We start from the raw sequence: 19,109 nt of genomic DNA, 5'->3' as shown, positions 1-19,109 counted from the left end.
TTTATCATTTTCATCAAAAACTCCTTCATAAGTAAACACTATAAAAATACAAACAAAACCTTGTTATGACATTTTATTCTTTTCCATTTTTAAGTGTCATTTTTTTTTTTACTTTTGGATACATTCTTATTCCGTGAGGGAGTGAGTCTGCATTGCATGAAACATCATTATTCATAGCACATTGCACATTTTATGCTAAATTAATCCATCAAATGTTTAGGCTTCCGTAGTCCATGTGCTTGAAATTAATTGTTGATCAATGCATCGCAAGCCTCACAGGCAAATAAGGAAATTTTCTGACCCATGACATGTAGTGGATTTGGCTTGTGTTGGTTAAGTGTTCTGTTATTTTCCGTGTGTTTTATTTCCATGCCAGCTTTGTATGTGTAGATAAATTGATTTTTTTTTTGTATCTAATGAAATCATTAGAGCTAGTGATCCTGTGACATGTTCATGGTCATTACAAGCTTCACTAACTGTGTATCTCCTGTTAGGTGTGGGCTAATGGCTGCTCATCGCCTGTTAGAAATAGCTGGCTACATACAGAGAAACCCTTCTCATATATTGGAACTGGTGGAATGAGCGCAGAGCCGCCATTGTGGCAGCACGTCGTACTATATTCAGGAATCCAAGCTTAAAAGTAAAAAAAATTTGGCCTACACTTCCATCTCACCCTTCAGTGTCCTTGGTCAACGAACGGCACTCACGTTAAGGTCTCATTCAGACGTCCGTTTTTCACATACGTGTTCGATCGGTGATTTTCATGGATAGAACACTCACTCATTATAATCTATGGGGCAGTTCACATGGCCTTGTTTTTTGGCAGACAGTGTGTCCTTGCAAAAATCACAGAGACATGTCTATTTTTTTTACTGGCATCACAGATGAAAATTACCAATGCAAGTCAATGGGTCACTGATAGCATCAGCTGTGCTGTCCGTGATTAACACTGCAATGGATAGAAGAAGATTTGTAATTTATTTATCCATACATGAAAATCACACCGACCAAACACTGATGAAAATTGGATTCAAAACACAGGCCGTTTTTGTGCACACGTGAAAAATCACGTAGGTCTGACTGAGGCCTAACATGTGCATGCCCCACGAAATAATTTCACGGGCCCCAATAAGTTCGTTAAGGGTAATTCAACACTTTACTGCATGGGGCTTAGCCCAACATGGGTAAACCAAACTATCCTACAAGTGAGGTGGCACCATACCTTAACTGCTAGGAGCTAATGCTTTGGCATATAATAGATCAATTTTTGTAGACCACTGATAACCAAAAATGGCATTTAGAGAGGAGTTTTTTTAATAATCACAGTCAATAGGACCTGGGCAATGACCCTATAGCACGGGCCGATCAAGGCTGTTAAAAGGCTACATCTGGGCTCCATTGTTTGCTATTCAGTAGACCGACAAACATTTTAGGCGCTCAGAATGATGCGATTATTACAATTGTTCTGTGCCCATAGAATATCATGTTATTGGCAGCACAACTATTGATTATATTGGACGATTACCAGCCTGTTTAGATCATTACCCCATTATTAGCTTGTCTAAGGCTAGCTGCAGACGACTGTGTCTTCTCTCATCTGAGAGAATCGTGCCGATTATGCAAATGACACTCTGATCAAACTCTGATCTGAGTGTGATCTGATTCTCTCAGATATAGAAAAGATGAAGAAGAAAATTTCTCCATCTTCTCTGTCAATTCATGAAAATTTGACATCACTCAGATATAATCCGAGTGCAGTCACTCACTGACTTGCATAGCCGAGTTTGATTAAAAAGGTCTGACATGTGCATGGCCCCAAAGAATTACATTGGTTCGAGTGTGATCCGAATAGTCTAACATGTGCTCGGCCCTAAAGAATAACATTGGTTGGAATGTAAACCAATGTTTTTGGACTGAAAATTCGGTCACGTGCACAAGCCCTTAATGGGACAAAACTTCTTGACTACAGATAAAGAAGGTAACAGGGTTTACTATATGGCTGGAGGGGATGATATCATGTGCACTAGTAGGAGGCTGTCACTATATACACTACTATGTTAATAGTGTATATTTAATGTATCATTTTTCATAGGAATGTAGAAAAGTTTTGAAACATTAACGATTTAAATATACTTTCTGTTCTTCAATCTTTTATGTTAGATTCTCCTATTTATATCAAAGAAAAAAATGGGATAACCAGTGTGTTCTAGTGGTAATACAAAATGAGCTATCACTGGGGATGTAGAGTCAAAGTTTTCAGAGTCTGGAAAAGTAGAGTAGTCTGAACTGTGGCTTACTGACTCCACTGCCCTGGGTGCCCTAATGAATTCATTCCCAATCCAACCAAAATTCTAAAATGCTTTCGTTATCTGGATACCAATCGTTATTGACTTTTACACTACCACAACCACAGCAATATTAATATGACTCGCTGTATATATGTTTTATCTTTTGTAACTTCTTCTAATTGCTTCAGGCTTCCAAAGTCATAAGGAAGCTAAAAGAAGTGACCGGTCCATTCTTCTGGTGGCTTCAAGAAGAATGTTAACGAAAGACTCCAGCGGAAAAGCCGCCACAAAAGACATCTATAAAGACTTCAGAAAAGACGCTTAAGATAAAACATACCCTTGGAGAGTTCTGCTCTAAAAACTCAGTGTGAATATTCCTTCAAAGTTATGTGCACATGGAGTTTTTTGAAGAAATCTGTAACAGTGAGTTTTCTAGTAGAAACCACTTCAGGAAACACTCCTTCTTTGGGGAGTAGAGCAAAAACTATGCGGGTACACTACCTTCTAAAAGACAAAGTGTGCACATACAGTGGGTATGGAAAGTATTCAGACCTTTTGCTCAGTATTGAGTAGAAGCACCCTTTTGAGCTAGTACAGCCATGAGTCTTCTTGGGAATGATGTTCCCAAGTTTTTCACACCTGGATTTGAGGATCCTCTGCCATTCTTCCTTGCAGATCCTCTCCAGTTCCGTCAGGTTGGATGGTGAACGTTGGTGGACAGCCATTTTCAGGTCTCTCCAGAGATGCTCAATTGGGTTTAGGTCAGGGCTCTGGCTGGGCCAGTCAAGAATGGTCACAAAGTTGTTCTGAAGCCACTCCTTTGTTATTTTAGCTGTGTGCTTAGGGTTATTGTCTTGTGGGAAGGTGAACCTTAGGCCAAGTCTGAGGTCCAGAGCACTCAGGAAGAGGTTTTCATGCAGGATATCTCTGTACTTGACCGCAGTCATGTTTCCTTTAATGACAACGAGTCGTCCTGTCCCTGCAGCTGAAAAACACCCCCATAGCATGATGCTGCCACCACGTTTCACTGTTGGGATTGTGTACATTAAAGGGAACCTGTCACCCCAAAAATCGAAGATGAGCTGCGGCCACTGGAATCAGGGGCTTATCTACAGCATTCTGTAATGCTGTACAAGCCCCCGATGTATCCAGGAAGATGAGAAAAAGAGGTTAGATTATACTCACCCAGGGGCGGTCCCACTGCGGTCCGGGTCCGATGGGCGTCGCGGTCCGGTCCGGGGGCTCCGATGCAGGTGTACTTTGTCTGCCCTGTTGAGGGCAGAGCAAAGTACTGCAGTGCATAGGCGCCGGGAAAGGTCAGAAAGGCCCAGCGCCTGCGCACTGCAGTACTTTGCTCTGCCGTCAACAGGGCAGACAAAGTACGCCTGCGCCGGAGCAGCGGCGTGAAGACAACAAGAAGATGTCATCGTAAGAAGATAGGAGGCCCTGGACCGCGACGCCCATCGGATCGGACCACCTGCCCAGGTGAGTATAATCTAACCTATTTTTCTTATCTTTCAGGATACATCGGGGGCTTATCTACAGCATTACAAAATGCTGTAGATAAGCCCCTGTTGCCGGTGGGCTTAGCTCACCTTCGGACCCGGACCGCAGCGGGACTGCCCTTCTCCAAACTAGGTACTGTCCAATGAAAAGACGGCACAAGGGTATGTGCACACAATATTTTTTTAGGTGCCGGCCTACCCACATCGCTGTTGAAGCAGATGAGCTTTGGGAAAAACCACGTGATGATTTTCCTGAAGCGTCTTTTTTACGTAGTTTTTGAGGAAGCTGTCTGAAGAATTGAGGGGTCATTTCTTTGAGCCACGACACGGATTTAAAAATCTGAAGCTATAAAAAAAAGTGAAAAAGCCATAACATATGCATAGCAAGGAGTTTTCACATTGTTGTGCATATATTAATTATTTTTGCCAATGCCTTAGATCTTTTCTGTCTGGTTCCAGGGAGAATACACCTGAAAAAGAAGTTGTGTGCATATACCCTAAAACTTTTCAGGACAAAAAAAACAACTCTTCCAAACCTCCTGAAACCACCTGAAAAAGCGCTTACTAGATGTTTTGAAAAGAATGAACATATGCACAGCAATGTAAAAACTTCAGCTTATTTTAACTGCTTCAGGTTTTGAAAGCTATGAAGATGTGAAAAGTAGTGACTAATACATTCTTCTGGTGGCTTCCATTTGTTTATATATAATTTTTTTTAAAAGTTGTCAATGGCAAAGCTGCAGCTAAGACGACAAAAGAGGAGCCAAAGAAGACGCTTCTTTAAAAACATTGCAAGCGTCTCCCTGAAGCGTCTTCTTATTGCAAATATTCAATGGGTACGCTGGCACCTATAAGACACCATATTGTGCACAAACCCCAAAACTTAAACACTGCTTTAAGAAAAGAAAAACTTCTCCAAAACCTCCCCAAAAAAGAGAGTTTCCTGAAGAGGTTGCTGCTTGAAAAAACTCTTGGGTGTTGGTAGTCGATTCATCAAGACCGGTGATTCTCTCACCGGTCTTGATGAGGATGCGTTATGGAGCAGACGTTCCTGATTCAGTACGAGTCTCACGCGTAGTGGCGTGCGCAGTTATGTGCGCCCCACAACAAATCTTATTCCAGCCCCTGCTGGAATAAGATTTGTGCCATAGTGAACATGACTGCTCATCATGAATTTGACAGAAATGGGGCAAGAATTACATGAAAACACCAGAAGTCACATTTTTTTCTAACCAGAAATCTGTTGAAAAAGCTTTGATGATTCACCGCCATGGTTTTTTAACTTCTGACTTCCAATGATGAATAATCCATTAGGTGTGTAAAGCTCCAATTTGGACACTTTACACATTTTATGATGGAATTGCTTTACTGACTATCCCATTACAAATGAGGTTGAGAATTCAAGGAATACAACAAAAATAGAGACGTCTGTCTGTAGAATATTCCAGTCAATGTAGTGGTAGATTGGGTCATCTCTAGGAACCGACTGCACTTGGTGGAAAGTAGAAGTCACTTTCTTGTTCCCAAATTCAAATAGTTTATCTTTATTTTAGGATTGTAAATGGAAACTGTACATGGAACTTGATGGAGATGAAATTGCTATTACCTACATCAAGGATGTGACATTCACTAGAAGTGACCCAGAGGCCGAGGTTCTACGGATGACTAAAGTAAGTGATGTTAAAAGCTCATTATCGCAACGATTTGATGGTGTATTATACGTATCTACAGATACATCAGTGTCCATGAACAACTTTCACTAACAGGCAGATAAATTCTAGATAATTATTGAAGAAGACGCCAAGTTCTTTGTTGAAATCATGTTCATAATACTTGACAACTTTTTAAAATGCTTATGCGGGAATCTAGGAGGTCTTCCTGTTTTTGGAAGCCCCCCCAGACATTCTAGGAGAAATGTCAAGTATGCTATTGCATGGGTATTATAAAGAAAGACATTTATGGAATATCCATAGGATGTGACCATTGGGGATCCAGCAGTGGAAGCTTTTCAGGAGCACAAGTATCCTGCGCATTACAATTACGCCTTTGAATCCAGACAGAAGTGACAATAAGGACTCGTGTAGATGAACGTATAACTCGTACGATTGCTATCCATCGTTTTGAAGGATAGCACTCATCCACATGTTATTTTATGGGGCTGTGCACATGTCTGACTTGGTCCCAGGAAAAAATCTCAGCGTGTACGTTTTGCCTCCGAAAATCAGATGACACTCCATTAAAGCCCTTGGGTCCGTGGGAAAAATGTCTAGAAATTCCACCTGATAAATCCCAATGGAAAGTGCCAAGAGGAAAACACTAAAACTTGAAAATGAAATACAACTACACAAGAAAATATCCAGCCCTACCCTTATACCTTATTAAAGGGGCAGTTCGGTTATCTTCAGCCTCCTTGCTGCTCCTACTTGATTGGCCATTTGGACCAGCAACATTGTTACGCCACAGTTACACTGTGTGCTCCCCGTGCTTCTAGATTAGGCTTTACCACTGCATCATTGGCATTGAATCTGGCCGAATCAGGAGCTAACAGTGCCCACCAGCGATCCCAGTACTTACAAGCTCTATTGGAAAGAGTTTTTAAACACTATGCTTGTTCAGCCACCGCTGCTAGATGTAAGCGGTGGCCGGTAACCAAGCAGCAAACAAAAAATAAATAAAACTGTAATTATCAGGGATGACAGGATTAAGTTTTATAAACAGTAAATTAAAAAGTTGCTTATTTTAACAAGGACATTTTAATTATACTGATTAATGAAAATGGGAAAACCCCTATTAGGTTAAGATTAGTGATGAGCGAATATTCTCGTTACTCGAGATTTCCTGAGCACGCTCGGGGGTCCTCTGAGTATTTGTTAGTGCTCAGAGATTTAGTTTTCATCGCCTCAGCTGAATGAGTTACAGCTTTTAGCCAGCATAAATACATGTGGGGGTTGCCTGGTTGCTTGGGAGTCCCCACATGTAATCAAGCTGGCTAGTAGCTGTAAATCATCCAGCTGCGGCGAAAAAAACGAAATCTCCGAGCGCTAAAAAATACTCGGAGGACCCCCGAGCGTGCTCAGGAAATCTCGAGTAATGAGTATATTCGCTCATCACTAGTTAAGATCCCAACATGAGTTTTTGGAGACTTTTTGATTCCACCAAGAATGCTGCGTCTTACAGTTCTGTCAAAGTGAAACTGGGGATAGGATTTATAATAAATGGGATATATAGAAATGTCATGCCCACTCTGCTTCATTTTAACTCAGTGTAAACTGTTCTGTATTGCGAATCTCAAATCCACAACATGTCAATTTTCTCCTGCGGGTACTCTGCATGGAATTGCATTAGATGCAGAAAACCTGCATGTAAAAAAAGCATTTCTCCCCAGTGGAAACTAACTAAACACTTACGTAATCCACAAATGACTATATTACTTACATTTTATCAAAGCCAAATAAAAGTATCAAAAACAAAGCAGATTTATCTAAAGCATGAAATGCCAAAGAGATGAAAACTGCAGCATCAAAAACAATAAAAAATGCAAAAAAAATGCAAGCAACCTAATTTACATTATACGTGCAAAAATTCTGCAGAAAATCTTCAACATCGAAATATCACCATAGGTTCCTAGTGTGAACATAGCCCCAATGTATTTGTGCTTAGCCAGATTTCTGATCCAATATAAGGCTAGGTTCACATTGTGTTAGTGGGTGATCGCTAACGGACAGCGTTGCACGGCGAAAATGTCGCAATTAACGCTGTGCAACGGGTCCGTTAGCGCACCCATTGACAGCAATGTTGTTTCAGCCTGAAGCGCATCGCTAGCACGTGCCTTTTTCGGCTCGCGCTAGCGATGTGCCGTTCTTTTGTGGCGCGCCTCGGACGCTGCTTGCAGCGTCCGCGGCGCACCCGAGGTACGTTCCCCACTCTCACATGTCGGGGATCTGCGAGAGCGGGGACGTTAGCGCGACCCCTAAACGCGGCCCATACAAATACATTGCGTTAGCGCAATCCGCTAGCGCTAAACAGATTGCCCTAACGCAATGTGAACCTAGCCTAAGGTAAACAGGTACGGTAAAGGTTATAATGTAATTAATCAATATGTTGGGTATTTTTTCTACTATTCCTCAGCCACCTTTTGTAATGGAGAAATGGATTGTTGGAATCTCAGAGAATGAGTCTGTGGAGTGCCTTGTAACCTACGAGGTGAGTTAAACAGTCACACGTACATGTATAGGAACCAAAAACATACACACACTATAGTGGTAGAAAAGAGAATTCTGGAGGACTGGTGTGTTTGGAGTCCTCCTTTAAGCTTGTGTGCCTATTTATATAATATAGGACAATAGGATCGCTCTGCCAGGCTGCTAATAGACAATCTGGAAACCTGAAATGATGGCCAGAGTGGCTGGGAGTGAATGGCGGCCTTCAGCCAGTTGGCTCAGCTCTCCCTAATAAAATCCCATTTATTATATGTATGTATCTGTTTTGTTCTTCTGTTGTTTTGGGTAATTTCAATGCAGTATGTTTATAAAGCTGCTTTTTGTTCTTATTTTTTTTTCTTTTTGTCTTCCAAAAGAATGAAGTCAGGACTCCTAAATTAACCAAACACATTCATAAAATTCACTGGAACAAGATGAAAAACCAAGATGCAGTGAAGCCGATCCAACTCGCCATTAAGTCGTCGTTGCTAAATTCTGAGACCAAACCTAACAACAGTTCCAGTAAGAGCTCCAAATTACAACATGAAACTCTGTTATTAGATTAAAGGGAATGTATCACTAATGTTTATATTACTAATTTAAACCAGATATTGATATTCTTATTTTCTATTTTTCGTTTTTTTTCTGATAGTATTTTTTTTTTTATTTTCTGTATGACTAGTGTGGCTGTTTTACTGTTAAAGGGTTTATTCAGGTCTTTTATTTTTAATATGGGTTTAAAAACTAAAAGGCAGGTAGTTGCTAAATACCTGCCTGTTTGCTCTGCGCCAGCAACGTGTAGGTCACCGACCGGTCCTGCTGGCGATTCAGCTGCTTAATATTAACAGAGCTGCTCTTCCTCTTCTGGGCCTGCTCCATCGACGGGGCATGACTGCTGACATCATGCCAATTGACAGCTGGCTTCCCGCAGTTAGTCAGCAGGGAGCCGGCTGTTAGTCAGCATGATATCGGCATTCATGACCCGTCAACAAAGCAAAGCAGAGCTGCTCTGTTGACGTGATATCAGCAGGCCCCGGCAGCAGCAGCCTTTGACTGCTCTGTGCTGGCAGAGATAGGCGCCGAGTACAAAAAGCAGGTAGGTTTTAGGCCCATAGTAAAAAAACAGTTTTGGATAAACCCTATAACAGCATAATATATTTTTCATCAGCCTGATGCACCATAGGCCAAATCTAACTTATTGACTTCTGAGGGGAAGGGTTTCTAGTCATGCTCTGTGACCTGTGCAGAGAGTAGGAGGAGGTGAGCTGTGACCATCATTTCAAGATTATCTTTTATATATCTATAAATACATAACCGTGTGTATTTGTCTAGTTTACAATCCAATAGAATTTTATAATGGTGTATAGTAGTCTCATAGGAACAAAGCTTTGTAATATGGTGCCATGTAAGGGGTTAAAAAAAGGTTTCTGACAATAGAAGACTTTATCAGCATGCAAAAGTGCTGGCTGCTCAGATACCCAATGAAAATTATTGATTTATACCTGCACAATGATAAGTATAATATATTTCACAATTTTGGACCCATTGAGTAAAGACCAGGACCTGTCAACAGAAGAATCCTTCTATATTATTTCAAAACACTCTCTTTTTCGGTGATTCCTTTGTATCTCCATTCATACTGCACTCACACACATAAATGATACACCATTTGGAAGGTAGACTTGCCTCCTTCAGCAAGAAAATGGCCAAACAAATCACACATCCACGATGTGATCACAAAATACATTTTAAACATAAATTTTCATCAAACTGCAGTAAGGAAAAATGACCTGCAGGTGGCACCACACTACCCCAAAACACAATACCACAAAGCTGAAACAAATCCTAACATTTGTCTTGGGGCCTTTCCAGCTTGCCGAACTCCTTGCCCAGCCGATTTCAGGCAGGTACATATAAAATATTTTCTACATATGTGGAAGTAGAATAAAAGTAAAACTTCGGCGTGCTGAATTTGCAGAATCGGCAAAACAAAAATTGGAACAGGACACTCAGTTTACACAGAACATTATGTTCACTGGTGAGGCAAACTTTTTTGGATGGGCCATTTATATGGATACACCTAAATAAAATGCGAATGGTGACAGTTTTCTTACGTAGGGTGAAAAAATAAAGTTACGTGAAAGCCAAGCACACCATTGTTTTTCTTGTGAAATTCTTGTGAAGTTTGATGTCACATGACCCTCTTCCCATTGGAAAAAATAAAGTTGGATCCAAAATGGCTGACTTCAAAATGGCCGCCATGGTCACCACCCATCTTGAGAAGTTTCCCCCTCCCATATACTAATGTGCCACAAACAGGAAGTTGATATCACCAACCATTCCATTTTTATTTAGGTGTATCCATATACATGGCCCACCCTGTAGACTCCAAAATAATGATGGATCCTTAAAATAATTTCTGATGGGATAAATAGTGCTTATTCCTTTAAATGCATATATACAACATATTGGCCGTTTCTCCACTTTTCTGGAATTATTTATTCTTTATTGGTGGTTTTATTATTTGCACCTTATTCCCTATTAGTCATTTTTGTAAGTTGTCTTTTTTAAAGGTAACCTTTCAGGTCGGATAACCCTATTAACCTGGAGATAATGAGTTAACCTGCAGGTTTATAGCCTTAGGAAGGTGGCTGGTTTCCATACCGAAAGCGGACTTTATTCCTCCCAGGAGCCACCGCCATGGCTGTGCGGTACACTCGGCCACCACAGCTATAGCCGCAGGTGTAAGCACACTATGCCACTTTGACTGACAGTCGACTCCACTCTTCATTTTCTCCCGGATACTGCTCTTTCACTATGGCAACTGGGCGCCTTCCTAAAGCTATTAATCTGCAGATTAAGCCTATATAATAGCATTATCTGACCTGACAGAATCCCTTTAAGACTTTGATTTTTCCTCAACAACTTTGCTTGTCCAGATGTTTTAGACAGATTCATGAAATTAAACTTTTTAAAATGTCGCATTTTTTTTCTTGGTTCCTGGAGCAAGGTTTTTATTTTGGCGTACATGCAACATTTTAATGGAATTAGAAGAATTTTGTCCTAATAAAAAAGTAAACTGAGCATTTTTTTTTTTTATTTTGCGACAAATTCATTAACCGCAGAAGCTATCATGATGAATTTGGCACGAAAATATCTGTGCATACCAAAAAGAAGAATGACATAAAAAAAATCACATATATCTTCTTGATTGTTTATAGATAGGGATTAGTCATGAGTGAGCATGCTCGGGTGCTAACCGAGTGACTTTGGCGTGCTCGAAAAATATGTCTAAGTCCCCGCGGCTCCGTGTATCATGGCTGTTCGACAGCAACAACACATCCAGAGATTGTCTAACAAACCGGCAAGCCCTGCATGTGTTGCAGCTGTCAAACGACCATGAGACATGCAGCCGCGGGGACTCGAACATAGTATTCAAGCACGCCAAAGTCACTCGGTTAGCACCCGAGCATGCTCAGAAAACACCTTATCAATCACGTTCGCTCATCACTAGTAGGGATATACTTGTCTGAATCTACATTAAAATATTATGAGTTGTAGGTTCACAGAAGACAGAGATTGACAAGGATTGTACAATCCATTCTATTACTAGCATTGTATTTAAGATAGAGGGAATAAAAGAGATCTGTAGAGATCATTAATATATAGATAATTAGATCGATGTATAGAAAGATATTTATGTATGTATAGATAGATAGATAGATAGATAGATATGTATGCACTACAGTAGATGGTGGCCCGATTCTAACGCATCGGGTATTCTAGAATATGTATGTATGTATGTATGTACAGTATACAGCAGCCACATAGTATATAGCACAGCCCAAGTAACACGGTCACGTAGTATATAGCACAGACACGTAGTATATTGCCCAGCCACGTAATATATTGCACAGCCACATAATATATTGCACAGCCACGTAGTATATAGCACAGCCACGTAGTATATAGCACAGAGACGTAGTATATAACACTGCCCATGCAGTATATAACACAGGCCACGTAGTATAGAGCACAGCGATGTAGTATATTGCCCAGCCACGTAATATAAACCACAGGCACATAGTATATAGCAGACACGTAATATATTGCACAGCCACGTAGTATATTGCACAGCCACGTAGTATATAGCACAGAGACGTAATATATAGCAAAGAGACGTAGTATATAACACAGGCCACGTAGTATATAGCACAGCGATGTAGTATATTGCCCAGCAACGTAATATATACCACAGCCACATAGTATATAGCACAGCCCACATAGTATATAGCACAGAGATGTAGTATATAACACAGCCCACGCAGTATCTAACACAGCCCACGTAGTATATAGCAATGTGGGCACCATATCCCTGTTAAAAAAGAATTAAAATAAAAAATAGTTATATAGTTATATACTCACCCTCCGTCGGCCCCCCAGATCCAGCCGAGGCGTTTACCGATGCTCCTCGTGACGCTCCGGTCCCAAGAGTGAATTGCGGTCTCGCGAGATGATGAAGTAGCGGTCTCGCAAGACCGCTACGTCATCATCTCGCGAGACCGCAATGCATGGACCGATCACCGGAGCGCCGCGAGGAGCGGGAAAGGCCTCAGCTGGATCCGGGGGGGCCAACGGAAGGTGAGTATATAATGATTTTTTTTTATTATTATTATTTTTAACATTAGATCTTTTTACTATTGATGCTGCATAGGCAGCATCAATAGTAAAAAGTTGGTCACACAGGGTTAATAGCAGCGTTAACGGAGTGCTTTACACCGCGGCATAACACGGTCCGTTAATGCTGCCATTAACCCTTTGTGAGCGCTGACTGGAGGGGATTATGGAGTGGGGGCCGGGCACTGACTGCAGGGAGTATGGAGCGGCCACTGACTGCGGGGAGGAAGGAGCGGCCATTTTACAGCTGGACTGTGCCCGTCGCTGATTGGTCGCGGCAAAACGGCCACGACCAATCAGCGACTTGGGATTTCCGAGACAGACAGACAGACAGACAGAAGGACAGACAGAAAGACGGAAGTGACCCTTAGAAAATTATATAGTAGATACTTAGATAGAAAGAGACATTGATGTTCTGTAAAGTGGATCATCATTCATGAAAACTGCAGCAGTCATCGTGCTGAAGAGAATAGGAAGTAAAAGTTAAAGAAAAAATATATAGCATATAAAAATAGTTTTCCTAAAAAAAAAAAAAAAAAAAAGTTATTTCCGGAACCTTAAAGTTATTTTACAATTATTTTTTGCAGTCCAGAGGGAATGTAATGAAAAGATTGAAAGCTCTCTTTGAGTTACCACCAAGGGGCAGTGTTACTCCCTGGGAGTAAGAACAACTTGCAGGCTAAATATTGAGCGCTTCTCGTGATTTTTTTTTATCTGGTAATTACATTTTTAATAAAGTTAATTACAAGTGGCACTTTTTTGCTACATTTTGTTGCAATTTCAGATGGAAAAAAAAATCAAGATCTCTACATTTCAATATCATTAATTTGCAAGTCAAATACTTGTAAGATAACTGCATATGCAGAGATTTGAAAGAGTAGTTGAAAAAGTGTAAGTGTATGTGCACTAAAAGGGAATGCTTGAGATTGGATGCGGTGAAAAAGGGGTCACAGTAAAAAAAAGACAAAAAATAAAAAATATCACAGAAAAAAATATAATTACCAAAACAAAATCAGATTTAAAAAAATGCATTAGCCGGATGCAGTAGACCCCCATGATAAAGGCGGGGGCAGCACAGGTGCAAAATACTGATGCAAACAGCCACTCACAAACCTACCAATTCATGGAGGGGGTAGCTGCCTGGTATTACTAATGCACACATATAAGGCTTGCATATGGCACCAGTCAAACAGGTCACAGTGTCTGGCTTTCAGCCTATTGATGACGCCCATTCTATTAGATCAGGTGGTCCCCAGCATATACAAGTGCGCCCCACAAGGACTGAAGACCCAATTTGCCCAACCAACACTAAAGGGCCTGGCTTCATCCTGCATAAATATGGAAAAATGTGCAGAAAAATAATGCATAAAATACAATATATTACAAGGAGGAATTTGTCGATATTTTGGACAAAATACGCAAGCTTGCAACCCACGTCAAGGGTCCTCATACTTGCGAGTTCCTACCCTAAAATTAAAAATGGTTCACAGAAAAAGGACAAGGATTCAAAAACATCACAGAAAAAGAAAACTGCATTAATAACACTAAGTCAGGTTAGAAATGCACTTGAAGGATGCAGGAGACCCCCATGATAAAGGTGGGGGCAGCAGAGGTGCAAAATACTCATGCAAACAGTCACTCCCAAATCTACCAATTCATGGAGGGAGTGGCTGCCTAGTATTAAAAATTCACCCAGATGAGTCTTGCATAGGGGCCATTGTAAAAGCCCTTAGGCTATGTGCACACTCTGCGGATTTTGCTGCGGATCCGCAGCGGTTTTGATGCTGCAGATTCGCAGCAATTTTCCATGAGTTTACAGTACCATGTAAACCTATGGAAAACAAAATCCGCAGTGCACATGCTGCAGAAAAAAAACGTGCGAAAACGCTGCGTTGTTTATTCCGCAGCATGTCAATTCTTTGTGCGGATTCCGCAGTGGTTTACACCTGCTCCATAATAGGAATCCGCAGGTGTAAAACCGCAGGTGGAATCCGCACAGAAACCGCGGTAAATCAGCAGGTAATCCGCAGTGCGGTTTACCTGCGGATTTACAAAAACAGGTGCGGAAAAATCCGAAGACATCCCACCTGCATGTGCACATACCCTAAAGCTAGGACAGGTGATAACTAGTAGATTGGTGGCTAACCGACCGATGGGACCCCACCACTGGCCAGAATGGGACACTTTTATCCCTGTTAGAATGGAGCAGCAGTGCACATGCTCGACCACTGCTCCATTAATTTTCTATGGAACTGCATGAGAAAGCCGAGAGCAGCGCTCGGTAGTCCCATTGAGAATCAATGGAGCAGCGGTTGAGCATGTGCGCTGCATTCTAACGAGGATAAAAGTGACTCGTTCTTGTGATTGTTAAAGGTCCCAGCAGTTAGAATCACAACAATCTACAATTTATCAACTATCCTAAAGATGTCTTGAAGATGATTCATCCCGTTGCTAATTTTGCGTTCATTTTAGAAAATTGCTAGTATTTTGCACGATGCTGGTCTCTCTCTTTAGTACTTTCATAGTTTTAACACTTACTTATTGGCTTTCTTGCTCTGTTAATTCTGAATTAAAAGGGTTTTCTACTAAGAAAACTGGAGCCCAAACACTTTTATTTAAAGTGGGTACAGAAAGTATTCAGACCCCTTTAAATTTTTCACTCTGCTTCATTGCAGCCATTTGGTAAATTCAAAAACGTTCATTTTTTGTCTCATTAATGTACACCCTGCACCCATCTTGACTGAAAAAACACAGAAATATAGAATTTTTTGCAAATATATTGAAAAAGAAAAACTGAAATATCACATGGTCATAAGTATTCAGACCCTTTGCTCAGTATTGAGTAGAAGCACCTTTTGAGCTAGTACAGCCATGAGTCTTCTGATGCAACAACTTTTTCACACCTGGATTTGGGGATCCTCTGCCATTCTTCCTTGCAGATCCTCTCCTGTTCCGTCAGGTTGGATGGTGAACATTGGTGGACAGCCATTTTCAGGTCTCTCCAGAGATGCTCAGTTGGGTTTAGGTCAGGGCTCTGGCTGGGCCAGTCAAGAATGATCACAGAGTTGTTCTGAAGCCACTCCTTTGTTATTTTAGCTGTGTGCTTAGGGTCATTGTCTTGTTGGAATGTGAACCTTCGGCCAACTCTGAGGTCCAGAGCTCTCTGGAAGAGGTTTTCATCCATGATCTCTCTGTACTTGGCCGCATTCATGCTTCCTTCAATGGCAACCAGTCGTCCTGTCCCTGCAGCTGAAAAACACCACCTTAGCATGATGCTGCCACCACCATGTTTCACTGTTGGGATTGTATTGGGCAGGTGATGATCAGTGCCTGGTTTTCTCCACACATACCTCTTAGAATTATCACCAAAAAGGTCTATCTTTGTCTCATCAGACCATAGAATCTTATTTCTCATAGTCTGGGAGTCCTTCATGTGCTTTTTAGCAAACTCTATGCGGGCTTTCATATGTCTTGCACTGAGGAGAGGCTTCCGTCGGGCCACTCTGCCATAAAGGCCCGACTGGTGGAGGGCTGCAGTGATAGTTGACTTTGTGGAACTTTCTGCCATCTCCCTACTGCATCTCTGGAGCTCAGCTACAGTGATATGGGGTTCTTCTTTACCTCTCTCACCAAGGCTCTTCTCCCATGATTGCTCAGTTTGTCTGGACAGCCAGGTCTAGGAAGACTTCTGGTGGTCCCAATCTTCTTCCATTTAAGGATTATGGAGGCCACTGTGCTCTTAGGAACCTTGAGTACTGCAGAAATTCTGTTGCAACCTTGGACAGATCTGTGCCTTGCCACAATTCTTTTTCTGAGCTCCTTGGCGAGTTCCTTTGACCTCATGATTCTCATTTTGTCTGACCTGCACTGTGAGCTGTGAGATCTTATATAGACAGGTGTGTGCCTTTCCAAATCAAGTCCTGTCAGCTTAATTAAACACAGCTGGCCTCCAATGAAGGAGTAGAACCACGTCAAGGAGGATCACAAGGAAATGGACAGCATGTGACTTAAATATGAGTGTCTGAGCAAAGGGTCTGAATACTTATGAGCATGTGATATTTCAGTTTTTCTTTTTTATTACATTTGCAAAAATTTTTACATTTCTGTTTGTTTTTTCAGTCAAGATGGGGTGCAGAGTGTACATTAATGTGAAAAAATTATTTTTTTTTCAATTTATCAAATGGCTGCAATGAAACAAAGAGTGAAAAATTTAAAGGGGTCTGAATACTTTCCATACACACTGTATGTAATATAACAAACAGAGCAGGAAGTCACCCTCTCTGTTCTAGTGCTAGCTGTTTGCCACCGCTCCAGTCTCTGTGTTTTGGCCGTAGCGGTAATGTCAGGATGACAATGAGCATCACTGCTGCAGAAAATCACTGAGGTTCATGCCGCTTACATCGGCAGAGATGCTGAGCTCAATGACTGGTTGCAGGAGTGACATCACCACTGTAGCCAAGACACTGGGACCGGAGCAGTGTCAGAGAGACCCGGTGAGGGTGAGTACCTGCACTGTTTGTTATGATATATATATATATATATATATATATATATATATATATATATATATATATATATATATATAGCGGGACCCCTGCTCAGGAGCTTTAGACAGAACAGTATGCTGCTTCAAAGAGGGTTGGATAAGTCCAATACAACCCATCCCATTGATTTCAGAGGTGTCTGTAGTGCTGTGATGAAACCCTTTAACTAATACAAAATGATGTTATTAAAGCAATGGCAAACAATAAGAGAAGATGGCAGAGCTGGTGGAAAAACATAAATGAAGACAGATTTTCATAAATAAGCTCCATTGTGATCTGTATTTGGTTGTGGATATCTTCATCATCTTTGAGAATTTGTAGTAAGATTTTGCATTCAAAATTATTTACATTCAGTGATTGTAATGACCCCTAATTTACTACATAGGGTTTATTTTTCTATTTTTTGCTTTCTTTTATTCTGGATTGTATTCACTGATGGTAATTTGTATTCCCGCAGATGTTGACCTTCAATGGATCTACACTTTGAGGATGCGTCAGATGGCCATGCATGTGTCTTCTCCGCATTCCTCTGGCTTACCTGGTTCTCAGTCTTCCAGCCTTACAAATCTATCCCAAGTGTTTCCATATCTTCAGAACCAAGAATCCTATGCTGCTGCCGTCAGACGGGCCCGAGTCACATCTACATTACAAGTCACCCCTATCAATCTTTCTCGTAGCTCCTCACCAACGCAACTAGGAATAACTAAAAATCTGTCTTCCTTGTCTATCCAAAGCTCTAAAGGCAGCAGTGCATCAAGTACGGCTTCTGATAGCCCATCAGAGATAGGAAGGGCCCGAAAAAGGGCAAACAGCACATATTACCAGCAAAACTTTCATAATTCATCCACGCAAAGAAGAATGGATAAAAAGAGCCCTCACACAAGCAGTGGAAAATATAAGTCATACGCAACAGCACAAAGTAATTCAAGGTCTCATGATTACAAACCACATAGAACTGCCCAAAATCAAAGTAGATATATACCAGGAATGCCAGTGCCATCCTCCGATGCTGCTAATGGAGAAGAAAGCAAGGTTAACAATGATGGAGGGTGGATAAAGGTAGACTATTCCAAGAAAAGTCATAAACCACAAACAACAAGCAAGTCGAAAAAAGAGAGACCCAGACTGTCTAGCCGTAGTAGCCGTCAATAGTGTCAACTTAGACCTACTATTTATTTTTAAAGAATTTTATCTAATTTAATTGGGTGCTTACATATCAATTATATATATTGGATATATATTTTACCTATTTATATTTTTACATACACTTGGCACGGTTTCTCTATTTCTATGCAAATCTGCAAATAAATGTAAGGAGTTCTTAATCTTTCTAGATTTGTTTATTTTAAATAAATTTTTAAGACAAAATGGGCATTCTAATCTCCCCAACCAGGAGCATTCAGTTAGCAATTTCCCCTTTCCGAAATTAGGAATTCATATGCATAGTTTCTATGTAGATATTCCTGATCAATTACTTAGAAAAAATAGACAAAGTTTTTTATACAGTATTAAAAAACAGAAATCGACCATTGTCTGTGGAGATTCGGACTGATTGCCAGAGTCATAAAATATTGTATACTGTGGCTCCCATTTTTACGTAGCTATAGCATTGTTGGTATTTTACATATAGTGGAAAAAAAAAATTGCACTATTTGACAATTTTCAGCAGCAGAGAGATCCATTTTCTTTCCCATATTGCTTGAAACCTGTGGCCTGATAAATAATGTGGAAAGTCCTTTTTAAGTAGTTTTCCTTTAATTTGGCTCATCTGGCAAACTAATTATCGCAAGTGTTTGAGATTGATTTCAGTGATCCAAAGCGCCCAGACACACAATACCGTCTTTGAATTTATTTGAAAAACAAAAAATTACATCTTTATGACACTTGTATCCCATT

General features: G+C 40.8%; 1 protein-coding gene across 2 annotated transcripts in view; it reads left to right on the top strand.

The window, feature by feature from the left end:
• MAP3K20 (mitogen-activated protein kinase kinase kinase 20) overlaps window positions 1–18,540 on the top strand; it is a 204,536-nt gene extending 185,996 nt beyond the window's left edge. The window contains exons 17-20 of one of the 2 annotated variants that reach the window (XM_077272676.1): window positions 5,347–5,463; window positions 7,922–7,996; window positions 8,370–8,514; window positions 17,671–18,540. In XM_077272676.1, coding sequence (XP_077128791.1) covers window positions 5,347–5,463; window positions 7,922–7,996; window positions 8,370–8,514; window positions 17,671–18,365 — 1,032 coding nt within the window. In that variant the 3' untranslated portion in view covers window positions 18,366–18,540. The remainder of the gene's footprint in view (window positions 1–5,346; window positions 5,464–7,921; window positions 7,997–8,369; window positions 8,515–17,670) is intronic. The other variant, XM_077272677.1, reaches the window with a different exon arrangement.
• The last annotated feature ends 569 nt before the right edge of the window (window positions 18,541–19,109 follow it).

The sequence above is a fragment of the Ranitomeya variabilis genome, chromosome 7 (genome assembly GCF_051348905.1).
Source record: "Ranitomeya variabilis isolate aRanVar5 chromosome 7, aRanVar5.hap1, whole genome shotgun sequence".
NCBI lineage: Eukaryota > Metazoa > Chordata > Amphibia > Anura > Dendrobatidae > Ranitomeya > Ranitomeya variabilis.
Note: the sequence above shows the minus strand (reverse complement) of the source record. Positions and strands in the feature narration are given on the sequence as shown.